This window comes from Anguilla rostrata, chromosome 13, assembly GCF_018555375.3.
Source record: "Anguilla rostrata isolate EN2019 chromosome 13, ASM1855537v3, whole genome shotgun sequence".
Classification (NCBI taxonomy): domain Eukaryota; kingdom Metazoa; phylum Chordata; class Actinopteri; order Anguilliformes; family Anguillidae; genus Anguilla; species Anguilla rostrata.
The window spans coordinates 10,721,514-10,740,490 of NC_057945.1; the positions used below are offsets into that span (position 1 = coordinate 10,721,514).

At 46.1% G+C, this 18,977-nt stretch overlaps 1 protein-coding gene across 2 annotated transcripts; it reads left to right on the top strand.

Annotated features, from left to right (window-relative positions):
- Window positions 1–406: 406 nt before the first annotated feature.
- sdc4 (syndecan 4) lies at window positions 407–15,199 on the top strand. Of its 2 annotated transcripts, none has more exons than XM_064304040.1 (5): window positions 407–677; window positions 11,757–11,946; window positions 12,271–12,302; window positions 12,448–12,643; window positions 13,104–15,199. In XM_064304040.1, the coding sequence occupies exons 1-5, from the start codon at window positions 624–626 to the stop codon at window positions 13,253–13,255; spliced, it is 624 nt and encodes a 207-aa protein (XP_064160110.1). In that variant the 5' UTR covers window positions 407–623; the 3' UTR covers window positions 13,256–15,199. The 2 variants fall into 2 exon arrangements, with proteins under 2 accessions (XP_064160110.1, XP_064160111.1); XM_064304041.1 differs by having other exon boundaries at window positions 409–677; window positions 11,760–11,946.
- Window positions 15,200–18,977: the final 3,778 nt, after the last annotated feature.

The following is an 18,977-nucleotide window of genomic DNA, read 5'->3' on the forward strand; positions in this document are numbered from 1 at the left end:
TAATATCCAGCCGTCGCACCTGTCCAGCAAATAAATCCAAACTGCCTGTTCAACAAGTCTATTATACTTAAACAATACCTTTTATTATGAAAAAAAGGTTTTAGGAACACTATGTGAATCAACAAAGTTTATAATTTAGCCTATAGGTTTTAGTAAGTAACAAATAACTGATGCCATTCATTCTCAACTGATGTGACACATGGTATTTTTACTTTTGTAGAATACAAATGAAAACATCAGTAATTTCACGCTATATGTTTTTAATAAAACGTAGTAAGATGTGTTGCTCCCAGTGGACGCATTTACGGTAACGGTTGTGACGAAAGGAAAGTAGCTATGGCTCCTATTGGTGGTTGTTCATGTGAGGGGAGGGGTAGTCACGTTGCACGACGAAAATATAGGGAGTTCAGTTTAAAGTTCTCACCAGTCGATAAAAGCTATTGCGTAGGATAGGTATATAAAGGATTAAGTTATAAAAGTGTCATAGAAACAGTGAGATTTTTTATTTTAGGGACCATCAATCGTACGTTATCTGGAAGCCACTTTCTGTAGCTCATTTTAAGGTTTATACCAGCAAATTTAAGCTATCATTAACTACCTGTTGATACGAAGATTCGGGAAACATGCAAAAAGTTTGGCTCCTGTTGTTTTTATTCGTGGCGGTGTATGCTGAGTCGGTAAGTAAATCGAAGTCATTTCGCTAATTAGCTTCTCCTTTTCCAACACGTACTATGACTAGTCGTTTGTAAGAAATACGATTGTTTTTGAGCTAGCTAGTTAATTTAATTCCTCTCCTATTACAGTCTAATTCTGCTATTTAAAGAATCTAACTGGCAAGTGCCCAAACATGATTCGCTAACGTTAGCCAGCCTGCGTCTTATTTAGCACGGTCGTGTGGGTCTTTTGTGCGGATTTGACCACTCTGAAAGTTTTTCGCTTACTGTTAAGATAGCCATCATACTGGACTAACATGGTAGATGTGCTCGCCATCGTAGTTGTTTTATACTACCGATAGTAATATTGGAAAAAATGCTACTGTAGCCTATCTGGTTTACTGTGTGCGTTTAGTTGCTAGCAAGTATTACAATGTTGTTGCCCAGCTGATAATGTTTCATTTGCTGCGTCCATGCGACATGGCTGGATGTGGCAACTAGCTAGCTGTGACCTTCGGTGTTAAAAAAAAGTAGTTTAGTCTACTATCTAACTTTGTTTTAATGCTTTTTAAGGATAACTGCAGTAGACTATTGAAGAGAATGTCACTAAACTAAATCAAAATGTAGAAAGGCCTTCGTTTGCTAGCCAATGTCCAGACACGGACTAGCTACTAATTACCGTCCCGCCATCGCTATAGTTCGGAAGCAGGCTAGTCGGCTACATAGCTACAGGTTTTAGGTTTGGCTAGGCTAGCGAGGGGTTTTTACCATAATGACCAGTGTCCTGATAACCTAGTGGCTGCTGTTTTGAACATACAATGTCGCTAGTGTTGTGGGAAAATTCAGCTGAAATCCTAGTTTGCTGGATAGTCTTTGTGTGAAGAACTCAAGAAAATATCTTACTATCTGTCAACTGGCTGGAGGATGGATGGGTTGCTAGCTAACTCGCTAGTTAGGATCATGGCTAAGGACGACTAGTTCGCCTCTGTCACAGTTGCTAATTTTGCCTACGAAATGCGACTGTCAAGTGTGTTTTTGCTTGCCGATTCGCAAGATTGTGGTGTGTAATTATTTTGAAAGATGCAGTGAGCTTCGTAGGAAGTCCAACGTTGCCTTTAAATTGATCATATAACCCCTGGACCTTTAACTCTCGCGTCCATTTTCCTCTAGCAGTAGTGTCCCATGATTAACCCCAAATAATTTTGTTAGCTCCAGCTTTAGGAGGAGAATCCCCCCCCCCCCCCCCAATCTGAAAAAAAAACCTAGCCCTGCGTTTAAAATGCATGTTTGATTCTGTGACATCCGAGTGACATTTTCTGTGCCATGGGATTTCCATATAAGGGTTTACCGGCCATTTGGAAACTCTTAAATTGGAATTGTCTTCTCGTTGCGTCATCATTGAGTGCTCCAAGGGAATGATAGGATTTGCTGGAATCTTCCATTACTGTGAAATGCCACAACACAGCAGCAGATTAGGGGGCTTGATTATAATAACAACCCCCTAATGGCTAAAATTTAGTGTAATGATGTCAACCAAACAATGGTATGTTTGTTGTAAAGTTGGTTGCCTGTTTGTTTGCTTTGGACCACCTGATCATGCTGTTGTTTTTAGACCATTTCTTTAGGACCGTTGGGAGTTGTGCTTCTGTGTGCAAATGTTCTCCTTGTCGTGAGTACGGGTCTGTGCTAGAATAGAATGGAATGGGATGGGAGGAGAACAGAGGCCACCCGTGTGACTGGCCGACTTTGCAGCCAAGGACAGATGCAGTTAAATTCCACGGCCGTATAACAACCTTCCTGGATACGCGTACCTCACACCCTCACCATCTGCACAAGAGACAGGGGAGTTTTTGTCTGAGTGCTCGCCATCCAGCTACGACTAAGTTCACACCAGGGCTATACTCCATTCTGTATTCTTGTTATTAGCCCAGTAGCTTGGTTAATTGCTCTGTGATCTGCGTTACACGAGGCTAAGCGGACAACACATCAGATGGTCTCAGTCTTAGTCTTAAACTTCAATTAAGCGAGCGGTTTTGAGCGACATCCAAGTATGGAGTGAAAACCGGAGGTGGGTGAAAATGCCTCTGTTCGGTCGTTGAATAGCTGGGGCTGGTTTCCTCTCCTTTCCCGAAGGGGATTTTTGTTCTTGCGTACACATCAAAAGACCCCACATGGCCTTTTGGATTCAGCAAGACTTTCAAGCACCACTGAGCGTAGAATGGAGTCTGTTACATTCCTCAGGGCCCCGCCGAAGCCCGGCCTCGCTCCCTTTCGCGTTTTCCTCTGGAATTTGACCCCTGCTGACCTTGACCGGCCCTCTTGTGGGATTTCGCACACTTGGGCGGATTTAAATGGTCCCGGCTTTTTTCATCGGCCCTCCCGCCCGTCCAGCGGGCCGGAGAAAGAGAGAGAGAGAGAGAGGCTCGAGCAGAAACGTTGCTGCTGCTCCACTCTTCGGTCTTTTACCCCGCCCGTTTTGTTTTGTGTAGTCAAATGTAACAAACCCAGCCGGTCTGCTGGAATTTTCTCTGCGCCGCGAGCGAGACCATGTTTGCTGCGCTGCTTTTCATTCCGTCCTGCGCCCAGGATCGCCAGCCGACAAAACGCTCGGCATTTCCCCTCTCCCACCGTATCCATTACGTCCCGCATCGCGTCCGTTACCGGAGCCGGAGGCGATGCCCTTGGCCGCCGCAGCCGCACTCTCGAAGGGAAAGTGGCGACGCTTTCCTGCAAGTGAACCGCTAAAAGCTTCCCCTCTTCGCTGAAATGCCCGGGCATCGACCTGTTTCTCCCCATCGGCCATTGTCAGCTTTCAGGATGACCGGTGCCGTCCGTTGGTCCTCCGCGGTTTTGCAGCGTGCGGTTGGAATGCGGTTCTTGCATAAAGCGTCCCGAGGTCATTTGCACGAGAATGAGGCTGTTTTTTTTGCCTGATGGGCTGAATTCAATGCCAGTGAAAGGCCGCGGCGAGAACATGATAAATACTTCACCAGGATGTAATTATGGCTGCGGCATTGCTGTCCACTGGGCTATAAAATCCCTTTGCAGGGTGGAATGTTGGCAGCGAGAGAGAGGGTTTTGTTCCCAGCTCGGGCTAAAGGAGTTAAGAATTTTATTATTTCACTTTGCCGGTTTCAAAGTCGTTGGCCACATTTGCAAGGCACAAGTACAGCCGACCTTCTTGAATTGGGAAGATGGGGACTGATCGTAATTTTCTGTTTGTTTTAATATTGGGTGCTTGTATGCGTCACCAGTGCATTTTTCACTACTCAATGAGAGGAAGCGATAATGGTAGAGTCCTGGCCTCAGTGTGGCTGTAGCCATAGTAGCCATCTCAAATTAATTGGTTTCATGCTTTTGACCCCCCCCCACCACTGGTGCAGTCACAAAATGGCTGCCTTACCATGGTGCCTTCTGCAGATGAAATCAAAACTCCCCTAAATGCCGATGGTTAAATGAGCCACCCACACTGTCCAGGTGTTAAATCTGGAAATGAGCACCTCTCAAAAACGTCAGTTTGTCATGAGGGAAATTCATTTACTCTCAGTTTGGCCTGAGGTGCTTTAATTCAGTTACACAGAAAAAAAAGAACAAAGACTTCTTTGCTCAAAGTGTTTTCAGAGATAAATCATCCGAGAGACTGAAGGGAATGGAGACCTTTAGAGAAGGGAGTTTTACTGCCCAAAATCAACCTCAGTTTGGTTCTTAATCAGTGCTAAAAATCAACCTCAGTTTGGCTCTGAATCAGTGCTAAAAATCAACCTCAGTTTGGCTCTGAATCAGTGCTGAAATCAACCTCAGTTTGGCTCTTAATCAGTGCTAAAAATCAACCTCAGTTTGGCTAATAATCAGTATTCCAGTGCTGCTCTGGGGGTGCAGACTGGAAAAGAGGCTCAACAAAATAAATCCCTTCAGTTTAATGTCTTTGAGGGGATTACTGCTTTGTGTGCTTGTGTTAGGGGGTGAATGTACTGCTCAGTAAAAAAACATCTAAAAAAAAAAAAAAAAGTTTAACTGCCAGCAAATGAGCACAAGATGAGAGCGGAGCCATTACGTTCCGTGCGGCCCGTTGCCTTTTGTCCAGAAACGCTTCTGCTTGCACAAGCGATGCAATGACCCGCCACCGAGGGAATGCGATTAGTCACGAGAGGACTTCCAGAGCGCTCGGGCGGGGGCAAATTTGACTTTCTGATCTCCCAGCTAAAGCAGTGAATCACCTGAGGCCCGCGCGGGACCGGACAAGCCTCGGACACGCGGGGATGAGTCTCCACCGGCTCCACTGGGATTAGTCAACCGCCAGGTTGCATTCTGGCCCCATGACTCAGCCCACCGCCAGTAAACGTGACTCAAACGATTTGTTCTGCAGTTGTTTTTTTTCCACCGACGCCACTTTACTGATGTCCAAATAACCCCGGGCGATGGACGTTACAGCTGTGGCTCGTGCGGATTTTGGGACCAGGACCAGCTGTACTTCCGTAGCGCTCCAGAACACTGGAACTGCTCAGAACTGTGCATCGCTCGCGTTCGTTGGGCCTCCACGAATTTGCCCGTCCTCGTCCGCGCGTCCTCCCGCGGTCAAAATGCCGTTCGGTGCGCAGGGGCGCAGGGGACAGGGAGACGAGCGCCTCTCTGTCTCTCTCTCTCTCTCTCTCACATTTGAGAAGGTTGGAAATGCGGCGCTATTAATAGAGCGGCGAAGGTGGAAGGAATCTGGCGCTCTCCCGACAGGCGAGCGTGGGGTATACGTGCTAAAGGCGGGGGCCCGCGCCCGTCCGTCCGTCTGTCCTTCCGGAGGGCGGGCGGGTGCATTGCACCCCTGTCGCCAGTGTAGGGGCACGGTCCCAAGTCACTGTGGTGGTGGTGGGGGGCGATTCCATCAGCCGCTTCACAGAATCCAGTTCACAAATTGAAAAATCTACACGGAACATTATAGGCATTTTTCAGTTTACAACCATGCTGGATTACACTTGCAATACAAACCTCGCATTCCTCCTCCTCTCTCTCTCTCTCTCTCTCTCTCTTTTGTGAGGAAAGAAAACCTCTGTGCTTGTGGTTGGCTTGGTTTTATGTTGCAACCTTTGGTCAACAGTGCTTTGCAGAGAAGAAGAAGAAAAAAAAAACCCTGTAGCGCAGGTATGGAAAACACTGAAAGACCTTGGACTTTTGACCTTCAGCTGGAGGAGGTCCCTTATCAGAAACTGTAAGGAGATATTTCGCCATTGTGCCCCGGTCCCTTCCCGAGCCTTTCTTGGAGCTACGTAAACAGGCGGCCATTATCTGAAAGGGGGCATATGCTGGGGAATTTGCTAGCAGATGGGAGGGATTTTGTTCCTGGGGGGTTGCTGAACCCACTATGTTAAGGCAAGATTGGGCCGGCTAATTTGTTAATTTGTGTGTCGCCTGGGCACCCGGCAGCATTGCCACAGACGTGAACACAACCAACCCCTTCTGAAAATCGTCTGACATTGTGTACTGGGTTGATCTGACCTCAGAGTTCCTTTGGACTTCCACAGCAGTGATTGAAATGGCTTTAAAGTAGTTCTGGTACTGTTGAGGACAGCACTGGTGTAGATATATTATTTAAGGAACTACCCTGCTGAACATAAGATGCCCTTTTCTAAACCTGCTTTAGGTCAGCCATACCTCAGGCAAGCTTAAGGAATTCCTTCAGCAACTTGATCCCAGCTCATTTATCTTGGAAACGCAATGGCCTGATAGCACCTATAGGAATCCTTTGTAGCATAGAATCCATACCCTTAATCTTAGTTTTTTCATGTTGTTGTATGAACTAACATTCTACCACGTATGCTGTGATACAGGTGCACTGACATTCCAGTTCTTGTCATCATCTCTGCCTGGTGTCTCTCTTCCTCTTCAGTCACTAGAAAATGAGAACATATCTTTTCCACAAGCACCATATAGGCTGGCTTCGGTACACTATCAGTAAATGTCAGCTTTAAAAATGTTTTGTTCTAACGACACGTCTGTAGTCAAGGCAATACATGTGCAAGCACGCCAGACCCACATTGTATCAAAATGTAATTGTAGACATTTCATATGTAAACTGTAATCCGTGCAAGCTGGCTGACCTTATGCTGTGTGCTAAGCAAGCATTCAGTGCTTTCCCATTGGGGACCAATGCGGACAGGTCATCCGTAATGCGGCACCTCTTCGTTTTGGCAACAGCAGTTTTCACTTGGCTGTTTGCCACATTTACATTACAACCGCCTCCCAGTGGAGAACTGCAGGCTGCGAGCATTATGGGCCTCGTCCAACTGTGCTGTTAGCACTGGTGTTCCTGACTGTGCTGTTAGCGTTTGTGTTCCTGACTACTGTTGGCTGGTGTTCTACGTGGTTGTTTGTTCTGACTGTACTGTTAGAGTGATTCTGACTTGCTGTTAGATGGTGTCCTGACTGTGTGTTAGGTTCTATGTGTGTTAGTGTTGCTTCCTGACTGTGCGTTAGCATTGGTGTTCCTGACTGTGTGGTTAGTGGTGTTTCTGACTGTGCTGTTAGTGTTTGTGTTCCTGACTGTGCAGTTAGCAGTGGTGTTCCTGACTGTGCTGTTAGTGTTTGTGTTCCTGACTGTGCTGTTAGCAGTGGACTTCTTGACTGTGCTGTTAGCAGTGATCGTCTTGACTGTGCTGTTAGCGTTTGTATTTCTGACTATGCTGTTAGCAGTAGTGTTTCTGACTGTGCGGTTAGCACTTCTGTTCTCAGTAGCTTGCCGAGTCCTGACTTCGCTGTTAGTGCTAGTCACAGGTGGTTGATGGTACGGGGAAGAGCCGAACAGTTTCTTCTCGCCTGACGGGAAAGTTCTACGGTTCTCTTTTTAAAGGTTGCTTCCTTTAATCAAATCATCTCGTCATGAGCTGTGGGGACTTTTTCTGTGTGCGGTGTTTCTGCCTGACATTTCAAAGCTTGAGAGGAAACTGAAAGAATGGGGAAACCACGCTAGTTTCAGCACGCATCGACTCCTACAGGCCCGTGGGTGCTTTCATTGCTGCTCTGTATCAAAGACCACAGCCCCGGCTCAGCAGTAACCAAAATACTGAAAAGATCAAGGAGGGGGTGCGCCTGTCCCCCGTCTTAAAATGGCAGGTGCAGCATTGATAGGAATGTGGTTTCTCCTCATCGCCTCATAAGAAATGAATGTTACAGAGGCCAATGCAGAATCAGCGTAGGTCTACCTTTCTGAGCGATTAGGTTTGATTTCCTTTCTCTTCTCAAGCAGTCGCCTTGGAAACGGGTGGTCTACAGTGGCTCGCAGTGAGCGTTGGAAACGGGTGGGCCTGAAAATGGCTCAAAATAGGCCCAATGTCCACCGCTGTGCTCTCCTTGCTTTTTGAATCGGAAACGCGTGTGTGGTAACCAGAGCGACGAAGACTGCCTTCAGTGGAAGGCCAAGTGATAAAATGCCATTGCTGAGTTGGGCACATCACTGTAACTAAGTCTGATTCTAATAGGCCACAAATAGTCTGTTCAAGCATATAGCCTATAACTTGGTCTGATTTATGTTGGATCTTTTTTTGTTATGCAACTTCTGATAACGTGTACTTGCTGAACACAAGTTTATGCCTTCAACATAATATAGCCTGCCGTTGTTTCAAAGGGTCGTACGCCAAGGTAAGCAAACATGCAGGCTGCCTGCGAAGTGTTTGCCTACCGCCATTAAGGGACTGAAGCGGCGGCTGTGTGGTAATGGCCGCCCTGAAAATGGCGAGGCGCTGGTTGTGTGATGATTCCTGCGGTTAACAGAATTAAGCAGGTGTTGTGCCCCAATCGGGGCTTTCAGGGGAACAAAGCCGCACTCCAGCGTTAATTAGCTACATCCGCGTTCTTAACCGCTGATTTTGTCTTTTGGCCATGAAGGCAAATCAAAGGCCGCTCACTTGGGCTGTTGGCATGTAGATGTACCAGATGCATTTTGCCGGCTAGGCCTTTCGCGTTCTCGTTTTCGACCGTAGCTGTTCGTTCGTTTCAATCGCACACGGTAGCTGGCTCTGGGAACCTCGTTTCTAACAGATGAGAGCCTGAATTGTGGGTAATGCGTCTCGCTGGTCCACAGCGTTGCCGGGGAACGCATTTGAACTTTTGAACACTTCAACCGCCCCTGTCTTACTGATAGGACTAGGAGCAGCCTGAAGCGGTTCTCTCATGGACTTTGCATTTGAATTTTGTGTGCACAGAATTTACTTGTTTGTGTCAAATGTTCACGTCTGAAATTCCCTTTACGCAGGCCTGCGTGTTGTCAGGGTGATCTGAGAAAAAACATGATAACGTGGTGGCTCCACAGAGTCAACACTGGAGCAGGAATGTGGGGGGTTTTTTTTTGTTCGAGGGTTGTGTTTTTTTTTGTTTTTTTTTGTGTGTCTGAATGCTTCCGGCAGGGAAGGAGGAATGCCCGGCTCTCACCCCGTATAACCTGTGAGCCGTTGAGCCAAAACAAAACGCAAAAGCAGTAGAAGCTTCGATCCTCCTTCAGAGGGGAAGTAGATGCTCTGGTCCTTGGTCCTTTGTCTTTGGTGCCCATGTTGAGCGTGTTTTCGCTATTGTGAAATCGCACTCGCAGACGTTTCAGGTGTGTCTGAAAAGGAATGGATTTAGTGGATATGCTGTGAATTCTTGAAGCCAAATGGAACTTAATTGGCTGAAATGGCTCATTCCACAAATGGGGCGTACTGTAGAATGGAGAGCATGGTGTTTGGGGTGAACTGTATAATGGAGAGATCATGCTGTATGTGGCATACTGTAGAATGGAGAGATCATGGTGAATGTGACATACCGTAGAATAGAGATCATGGTGCAGAAGTGGAGACTGGAACAGGATGTCTTTATTCTCGAGAGGAAGTGAAAAGGCAGGAGAAGGTGACCAACCACACCTGTGTGGAGGGCCTTTGTTGAGATGAACACCGTGTTCAGATGCCTGAGCACTGAAAGTCCTTTTAGATTTTGAGCACATTGTACGAGAAGATCAACATTGCTTTACAAAAAGTTCACCTCAGTCGGTCTTGCTGTAGATTCAGAAAGCTCACAAATGACTGCAGATTGGACTTTGAAAGACCGCACTGCAGTGGCTGATTTCATCCCTTTCCAAAAACAGATTGTACTACAACCCCCCCACATTAAATGCATCCTCCAAGTGAAGAATAAAACCACACTGACCTCGTACACAACTGGCCTACTATCCATCATAGTGTAGAGAATCATTGACTTGTGTAGAATCGCTGATCTGTAAACACCCTGCTTATTTGAACATTTTTATTTTATTAAGAAATATGTTTATTTTAAAGACAGGAGTCTTGTAAAGTTTACATAAAAGAGCGGGCGGTCTGTGGACCACCTGGCTCCCAGAACAGAGTCCTCAGAAAGCCGTGTGCAGTCATGCAGAAGCGATCCCCCCCCCCTCACCCCCCAGCGCAGAGGAACAATGAATAATGCAGGACTGTCGCTTCAATCGCAGACGGAGCGCGTGTTTGCGCAGCCGGGCCAGGTGCGGTTTAACCAGCGGCCCGTGCCCGCCGCCGCCGCCTCATCGCTCGGCAACCGGCCCCTAACCCGACCGCCCGATGCTATCTGACGGGGCGCGCATTCGAGGCGGCAGCTTTCAGCCCAAACACGTTCTGCCTAAATGTGCTTCAGGAATCCTCCGCTGCCGCCACGCGCCCCCCCCCCCCTCCCCCTTTCCCCATCCTCCACTTCACACTTTTTCACCCCGGTCCCCCCTCTGCGAAATGTAAATGCCTCGCTCACAAAGGCGGCTCCCTTTAATCTCGTTTGCTGCCGATAATTCGATTGGCCCCCATCGGCAACGGTTTAAAGCGCGCTAATGTGATTAGCGAGACCGAGGTCTTTGAGCAACAGCTGTCTATCTGGAGTGGTAACTGGTTCGATTCCCGGGCAGGGCAGTGCCGTTGTAACCTCGAGCAAGGTACTTAACCTGCGGTGCTTCAGTATATGTCCAGCTCTATGAATGGATTCAGTGTAATTGCTGTGCAAAAAGTTGTGCAAGTCAACAAGTGGAAGGGCCGACCAATGAGAGCTGGAATTTTCCACAAATAAGCGCTCTTTCATCAAGTACCACACCTGGGGCTTTTGGGGAAGTGAAAACTGGGAACAAAACGAACGTATTAAAACGCCATCAAAGACTGGCGGGAGACTGGCTGCCACTCAAGCTGCTAATCAGGAAGACAGTTAGCCTCTTTGGCCCACCCCCTGTCAGCTGCTTCCTGTCTTACCTGTGGAGCCAATAGAAAAGGGCAAAGATCACTCGCTTCCTGTTTGACCTTCGAACTCCACACAGACATTTCCCCTAGGACTGGTGAACCGGATTTATTAAAATAATTGGTTCTTTGTGTCTGCCGACATTTTAGATCAGTCAAAATAGATTTTTTTTCCACAGGAGTGTAAATCTTGTGCAATAGGTTTGTAATATTTTTATTGAAATATGGTAAGGACAGTGACTTGTATATTTGCACAAAATTTGGCTTATTCAAGTGTTGGGTTGAGAAGGAAAAATCCACCCTTGTCTTGTAGTAAAGAGGGGGAAACGCTTCACGCTTGATCCTATTAAAAGAACCGTTTATTTACGCAGAAAGGGCTTGCCTGCTCACAAAGTCAACAGCATGCTAAGAAGCATTATTTACGGCAATCCTTCACACCCTCTGCAGAGGTTACGCAACCGCGTGCGAGTCGGTACCAAGGACAACCACCTCGTTAGGGGGGTAACATTTAGTTTCCCACCGTCCGGCCGCACACTCCCTTTGTGCTTTTTGCTCAAGGCCCGTAGGAGTTTCTGGAAGATTCCTGCCGGTGATGCACTGGTGTCTGACTCGCACGGTTACTCAGCCAGCCCTTATCATGTAGATAAGACAACGAGCAATGCCGTACCAGACCGACCGTATGACCTGCAAAAACCAAATGCGAGGATGATAATATGGATGCAAACATTTTAGGACTTAATGCAGTAATGACCTGGATGAAACACAGTATTTCAGTACGTGTCACAGGTTATTGTCACAGATGGTTACTGTTGTTTGGGCCTGTTTGATTTTAACGGCTGGAGCGCGATCCTTCTAACGGGCGTGTGCGTCTTGCGATCAGCAGGTACGGGAGACGGAGACGTGGATGCCCATAAAGTCTCAGACCGACGGGCCGCAGGACGAGCCGGTCTCATCCGGGGATTTCGGCTTCGGCGACGACGACGATGACGAAGATACTGAGTACGACGCGTATGACGACGACGACGAGGACGATGACGACGAGGACGACTTCTCAGGATCCGGAGATGGGGGTAAGTGTTTCTTTTTTTTGATGTCGCTGTGAAGAACTACAGATTCCTGAACTGCTACTAGCCCTCGAAGGTTGATGTTAATTTTTTTGTTTCTTTGACTTTTTAACATTTGGGTAAGGGGTTGGCTGACAGTCCGTCATCGTTAAATTGTTTAGTCATGAAACTAATAACTGAAATCACTGACTAGGGTGACTGTGATTTACTGATAACATTGAGAGGGCCCTATTTCAGCACCCCAAACACAGGGCCCTAGTTGGATTTAATTAATGCCATTGTTCTGTTCTCTTTGTATTAATCAATTTAATTGCTCTCTTTATCCAACAGACAACGAAATGATCAACGTTATGCCCACCAAGGTACCATTGCTATACTTATCATATCATTTAATATTTTATATTTATACTTTATATTTGTATAAATATTTATTTCTCATTTATGTTGAATGTAATGCGTGAATGTTTATGTATTCATGTGTAACACCTGCTTTTTTTCCCCCCTTAGCCTGATGTGATTGACAACGATATCCCAGATAAGGATAAGCCTGTGTGGCCCAAGCCCAAGTCCAACGACAACGACGGCGTGTGGAATAACGAGGTGGTTCCGCGTGTGGCTGCAGAGCCAGAGAACGCGCCGCCCAACGTGCTGATGGCCCACGCCGGCGAGGAGGGCGTGTTCAGCAAGCCCGAGGTCCTCGCAGGTGAGCCCCCCCCCCCGCATCGCAAGGCCAGACTACTTCATAGACATCATTTTTGGGCAAGGAGGATCCTGATATCTCTGTTTCTGAGAGGAATCCTGATATCTATGATATTTCTGTGTGGAATCCTGATATCTGTGATGTTTCTGAGAGGAATCCTGATATCTATGATATTTCTATGTGGAATCCTGATATCTGTAATATTTATGTAGGGAATCCTGATATCTCTGGTGTTTCTGTGGGGAATCCTGATATCTGTGATATTTCTGTGAGGGATCCTGATATCTCTGGTGTTTCTGTGGGGAATCCTGATATCTGTGATATTTCTGTGAGGGATCCTGATATCTCTGGTGTTTCTGTGTGGAATCCTGACATCTATGATATTTCTGTAAGGGATCCTGATATCTCTTTCTGTGAGAACCTCGCCGCTCGCATGCCTAACCACTCGCCATTTCTCCTTCAGCTCTGATCGCCGGGGGCGCAGTGGGCCTGCTCTTCGCCATCCTCCTCATCCTCTTGCTCATCTACCGCATGAAGAAGAAAGACGAGGGCAGCTACGACCTGGGCAAGAAGCCCATCTACACCAAGGCTCCCACCACGGAGATCTACGCGTAAGACTGTGTGCTTCTCTCAGGACTCCTTCAACAGTGCCTCAGAAACAACCTCCACTATCCGCTCTCCAACCTCACACAGTCGGGGAGGGAGAACCAAAAAAACACTTTCCGTGCTTTCAACCATTAGATGCAACAATTGATCAAACCCAGGGGACGGGATGCAAGCCCGTCGCGCAAGATAACGAAGGGAGGGGCCGATGGAACGGCTTCCCGCTGTCCAAACTGGCGCGGTACGAAAGATGGTTTAATGGCCTGAAGTTTTTTTTTTTTGGTTTTTTTTTTTTAATGTCCTAAACCTGCAGCGAATCCCAGTGTGTCACGTGTTCTGTTTCCCCCCCCCCTCTTCCCCGCTGTAACGCAACACTACGAATTTAATCGAGACCTTCACCTCCGGTGAATTGGCACGGTACCGAAGACGGTACTGACATTTCTTGTTCCTCGTCCGCGCTGACCACTGGTAGTCTGTAATTTCAATGTGCAGTGGGCGCCGATGCTTGCGTCAACACTGGTGCTACAGGCGACGATGTCATGGTAACGAATTCTTTGTAACGGAATTGTAAAAAGTCCATGTGCGGCGAAACGCAATCCACCCCCCCCCCCCCTATTGCCAATTAGAATCTCACGGAATCTCACTTTTTCCAAAAATAAACGAACGATGATGACGATATAAATGACTCGCGTTAAATGATGTTTTTAAACTTTAAAAAAATATATATAATCGAGGTGTCTTTGTGAAGACAGCGGTTGTGAATATACCAACGGTCGCTCAAGAACGCAGACTGTTGAGCACGCCTACGTTCCACCCAGTACGGACAAGGCAAGCTTTGACACACCTTTACCGGAGGCTGCGCGTAGCGCACGTCAAACTAACTCATCGTTACCGCTGTCGTTTATCCCCCCCCCGATCTCGTAAGTGGCGCAGTTAAAGACCTTTCGCGCTACAAAAGCGGAAACGATAACGCAAACGCTGCGCATGGACTTTCTACTCCAGGGATCTGTATATAGCCATTTGAATAAAAACAGAAAACTTGGTACTTAGCCATTGTCTTGGCAGACTTTTATTTACCAAATATTTAAATGCCAAATTATTTTCCCCCCGAAATGTTCCATTAACTTTTTTTTTTTTACCCTGGAAATCAGGGTTTCTGTTTTTAACCTCAGAAGATACCTTGTGGGATGTTTTTTTTTTTTTAATACCCATGCTAGTTGCCAGTACTAATGTTTCTCTATTTCAGTGTTTGATAGATTATTAGTTCAAGAATTGTTTTTTTGGTATTAATTTAACTGTCAGAAATATTTTATTGCCTTTTTCAGGTTGGGACTCTAAGCTGTTGTATATGTGAAAAAAATAATAATTTTTATATACGCTAGTTCAAGATTTTCAGAAGCAAATAGGTTTTATTTTGTAAAAGTTTGTATTTCTTTTAGACATTTTTAAGCAGTTTATATTTATGTTTTGTAGAAGGAATGCAATGTCATTTTCAGGGCTACTTCTGAATTAAACCATGTGTCATTCGCATGGGGAAAAATTCTGCTGCTTTTTCATCACGAGATGTGAATCACTCACCAGTGGAGAAGTCAATGAATCATTGATTTCTGCATGCAGGATCTGATTTCTTTGAAAATAAAGCTATTTTAATGCATGTTAGCTTTTTAAATTATTTGACCCATTCTCATGCTGAATGCTGCTGTGTTTTGATCGGTTTAACATCTGAGTCGCTAACTAATCGCAAAGCGCCTTTCATCCATTGTCTGATTGGTTAACTTGATTAAGTTGTAAAGGTTGGTTGGGTAAACACACTCTTAATTGGGCGGCGTCATTTTGAGTCGCGGTCGTAGGTCCGTTCCCTCTGAAGGGCAATGATCTTTAATTGGCACGAGGACTCCTTGCTCAGTATTAATACAGAAATGGTCAGTCATACCGGAATTAAAGCGGCCAATCAGATTTATTTCCCCAATTTGCTAAAAAAAAAAAAAAAAAAAAGGTTCTTTTGATTGGGGAGGGTTGGGGTGGAAACAGTTGTTAGTCGGAGAGCATCCATCTCCTAAGTTAGTAATTGAATGCGCTGTAGAAGCTCAGTCCTCCACTTTAAATGGCCCAGAGTTGAGCCGGCAGTTGGACCCTCAGGACAGAGCTGTGTCTTTGGCTGTGCAGCTGGTAATGGCCCTGTGCAGTCCCTCCTTCCCTTAGCACGTCCGTTAAGCTGCGGGAGAAAGCTGCATGGCTTTTCTTCAGATTTATAAACCGCAGAAGGATAACCTTTCCTTTTAGTGCGAAGTGTGCCATCTCAACACCCGAGCTCTAGAGACATGCGGAGCCGAGGCACGGCGTGTCCCTTCTGTGTGGATGTCCTCTTCGGGCTCGCTTCTGATTGGCTGAGCGGTCGCGCCGCCAATTGATGAAAATGCAAATCCCATTTGCATCCCAAATCGACCCCAGATCCCTTCCGCAGCGCGCAGCGTAAGGGCTTTGCTGCTTTCAGTGTTAAAAAGGAACATTTCAATTTACACATGATTCAAATGGGCTTAATAGCAGCCAACGCCTTTGGAGTCTCACCGCGTGCGATAAAGAACGGCGTTGTTTATTGCACCGGGGTCTTCAACGGTTCGCCGCACGCTGTCCGATTGAGGCGCCGTGAGAGCGGAGTCCAGTCGGCACGCCGGCCCCCGCCCGACGTTCGCGGGCCGTTTCTGAGCTGAGCTCTGACGGGACGACGACAATAACCGCCGTCCTCGCCCGGCGCGGCAGAATGTACGTCACCCGCCGGGTCCGGACGTACCTGCCCACGCGCCCCTGCTTCCTGCCCGTAAATAGACGCGTGGGTCCTCCCCTCCCCCCCGCGCCGCGCCGCGCCGTGGCGGTAAATCACGCGCCGGGCGAGGACCCCGGTGTGCCCGAGCCATCGCCCGTGCCTGAGGATGTCCGCACGGTTTCGTGTCCCGGGGGGGGTGGGGGGTCCTGCCGAACGAGTCCGATCGATTTGGGAATGAGGGATGGCTAGCTCACTCTTTTGTACATACTGAATTTATATTGTCCTATTCTGTTGTTCTGTTACTGAATTTATTAAAAAAGAAAAAGGAGAAAAAAAAAGTTGTGTGTGCTCAAATTCATGACCAATGGCTCAAATCTGCCTGACTGAGGGTGTACAGCAGGTTGGGGGGGGGGGGCAAATTTCATTTAAATTCATAAAGATGTTTCTGATTCTGTCCTGAATTACACAACAAAAAAAATCCTTCATCTTTCAGTTCGCAAATATAATTCCTATTGGCTGAATTGAAATGGAATTGGCCTTGTCCCTGGTATGTAGTTCTGGTTTTGTCAGACTCTCTTGAAATGCGTGTGTGTTTGTGTTGCTGCCGTTGGAATGGGTGCTGTGACTATTACCCCACCTAAAAAAAAAAAAAAAAACAGGAGTTCAGTAATCCCCTGTCCCCACAATGCTTCGCTTTCAGCGGTGTGTGTGAGGAGAAGCGTGCCAAAGCATGTTTGCTGCTCCCTTTCAAAGGACAGCACAGAAGCTGCCCAGATGATTTGGAGACTTCAAACATAGGGGGAGTTTTTATTTGTGTCCTTATGTAATGTCATATTTTAATAGGCTGTTACTTTATACCTAAATATGAATTTTAACTACAGAGATAGTGCTATGGGGAAAACACGCCAAGGTGTCTCAAGTCTTTGAAGGTTTATTCTTTTTTAAACCTGTTTTTCTTCAGGATTTGCGCAATCTCTTGCGAAAATTAAGAAATTCTCAGGCTGGTAATGATAGATAATCATTACAGAAAAACGATAATCACAGACCTTCATAATTCCTAACTTTGCACAGCACCTGAACTGAATATTATATGGAACTTTTTTTTAACGTGAAAGTTCCTAAATGAAAGAAATGGAACCACCACAAAAACAAGGCAAGGCTAGTGTTTTTCCCTCTAAAAGGTCAAATCCACTTCGATTATAGTTACTGTTTTACTTTGCGTCGTGAATTTCCCGCTTAGGCAAATGGCAGACGTTCCTTGTTTTTTGTTTTTCTTGGCACATGCTGTGTTCGATGTGGAAAGACCTGCAGGGAGGGGGAAGGGGGTGGGGGGTATGGCAGAGAGGCAGGCAGGCAGGCAGGCACTGGGGGTTTCCAGCAGACAGGTGAAGGAGTCGTAAACAAGCGGCTACACAATGGCGCTCGCTCGACTGTTACCATAGGCAGCCGAGCAGACAGGTCATTACAGGAATTCTTCACGGTGCGTGTGCCTTTATTGGGTCTTTGTGACCGCATCCAAAAGGCAAGCCCCGACTTATTGTCATTCTTGTACAGCTGTGCATGCAAACATCAGTGGGAACATGTCTGCATTGGAGAGGGCGTCTCAAGATTTAATTTGCTTCCCAGTCTTTTACATCACAAAGTCACCGGTCCGTGGTAACAATTGCGTGAATCTGTGTCTTCTAGATCTGACAATTGAGTGCCTATAATTTTCATAATCATACAACACAAAGAATTCTGACACCTGATGCCATGTTGGCAGAGAGGTTATGGGTATGTTTTGTTAGAAGCTGAGATTTACTGGCACTTGTGAAGGGATACGCCAGGCTCGGAGCTGAGCATTTCTTATCCCTGAGCTCACATTAGCTGAGAGTCACCGGGTCCCATTCTAAACCTAAACCTCTACACAATAGCATGCATATTCACCTTTCATTCTGTGCAAAGCTCAAAAACAAAACAAAACAAAAAAAAACTCAAATATTTGACTTTTGCAATAGGAGTACCTTCTATGTGCATTTGTGTTTCTGGGAGACCAAGGTGGATAATAAGTTCCTGGAATGGCAGGGATTGATTTCACTGTGATTTATCAGTCAAATATTTGCCAGAGTGGAATAGGGCATGTGAAGACTAGTGCCAAAGGCAATATATATATATATATATATATATACGAGCGAGTAAGTGTTTTGGGTGATGCCACACTGTCTACCACAATGAATAGAAGGTGGCCTCTTTTACCTGTGTACACCTATGTGTTAATTTCAGTCGCGTGGTCTAAATGAGCTTTTACGGGCAGCGGTGTTATGTGCCGTCGATCTGTGTTCAGACATGCGAACACTTCCTGGAAGCCGGAGAATGAAGGTGCAACAGAATAAACGCAGGAAACTCCGGCACAGAAACGGATCTGAGTAAGACTAAATAATATCAATGCATCACATCAAATTACGTACACGTTTACAATAGAGGGGAACTTAATACGTGAACGAGGAAACTGGATCCCGTTTCTGAGGGACACAGATACATTAGTTTTCCCATAATGGTTCCCAGTTTCCATTTTTTAAATGGGATGGGAACAACATCCTTTTAAAGTTAAGGATAACATCCTCTAAGCCATAAATCTAGAAAATGTAAACAACATTTACTTTAACGACAGTCTGCATCCAGAGCATCTGTCTTCCATCGAAGAAAAGGAAAAGATGATGAAAGTTACATTGTGTTACAGGTTTCTCAAAGCATGTTTGTGACAAATTGAATTAAACACTTTATAGCAATGCACCTGTTAGTTACTCAAAAATGGTATATGGAAGAAAGTCTCAATTACTGATATTTTATGCACTGTTGACCATGGACATTATTTATTGCATCCTTTAATATTGAAGCTATCCTTATCAACAATATCTACAAATAATGAACTGGTTTTTTTAAAGTAATAGGATAATATGCCATGTAGCTGTACCATGTAGCTCTATTCTT

Coding starts and splice junctions, on each gene's coding strand:
- sdc4 (XM_064304040.1), top strand. CDS start 624: ATGCAAAAAGTTTGGCTCCTGTTGTTTTTATTCGTGGCGGTGTATGCT. Junction 12,303..12,447: donor TCAACGTTATGCCCACCAAG/GTACCATTGCTA, acceptor TTCCCCCCTTAG/CCTGATGTGATTGACAACGA. Junction 12,644..13,103: donor CAAGCCCGAGGTCCTCGCAG/GTGAGCCCCCCC, acceptor TTTCTCCTTCAG/CTCTGATCGCCGGGGGCGCA.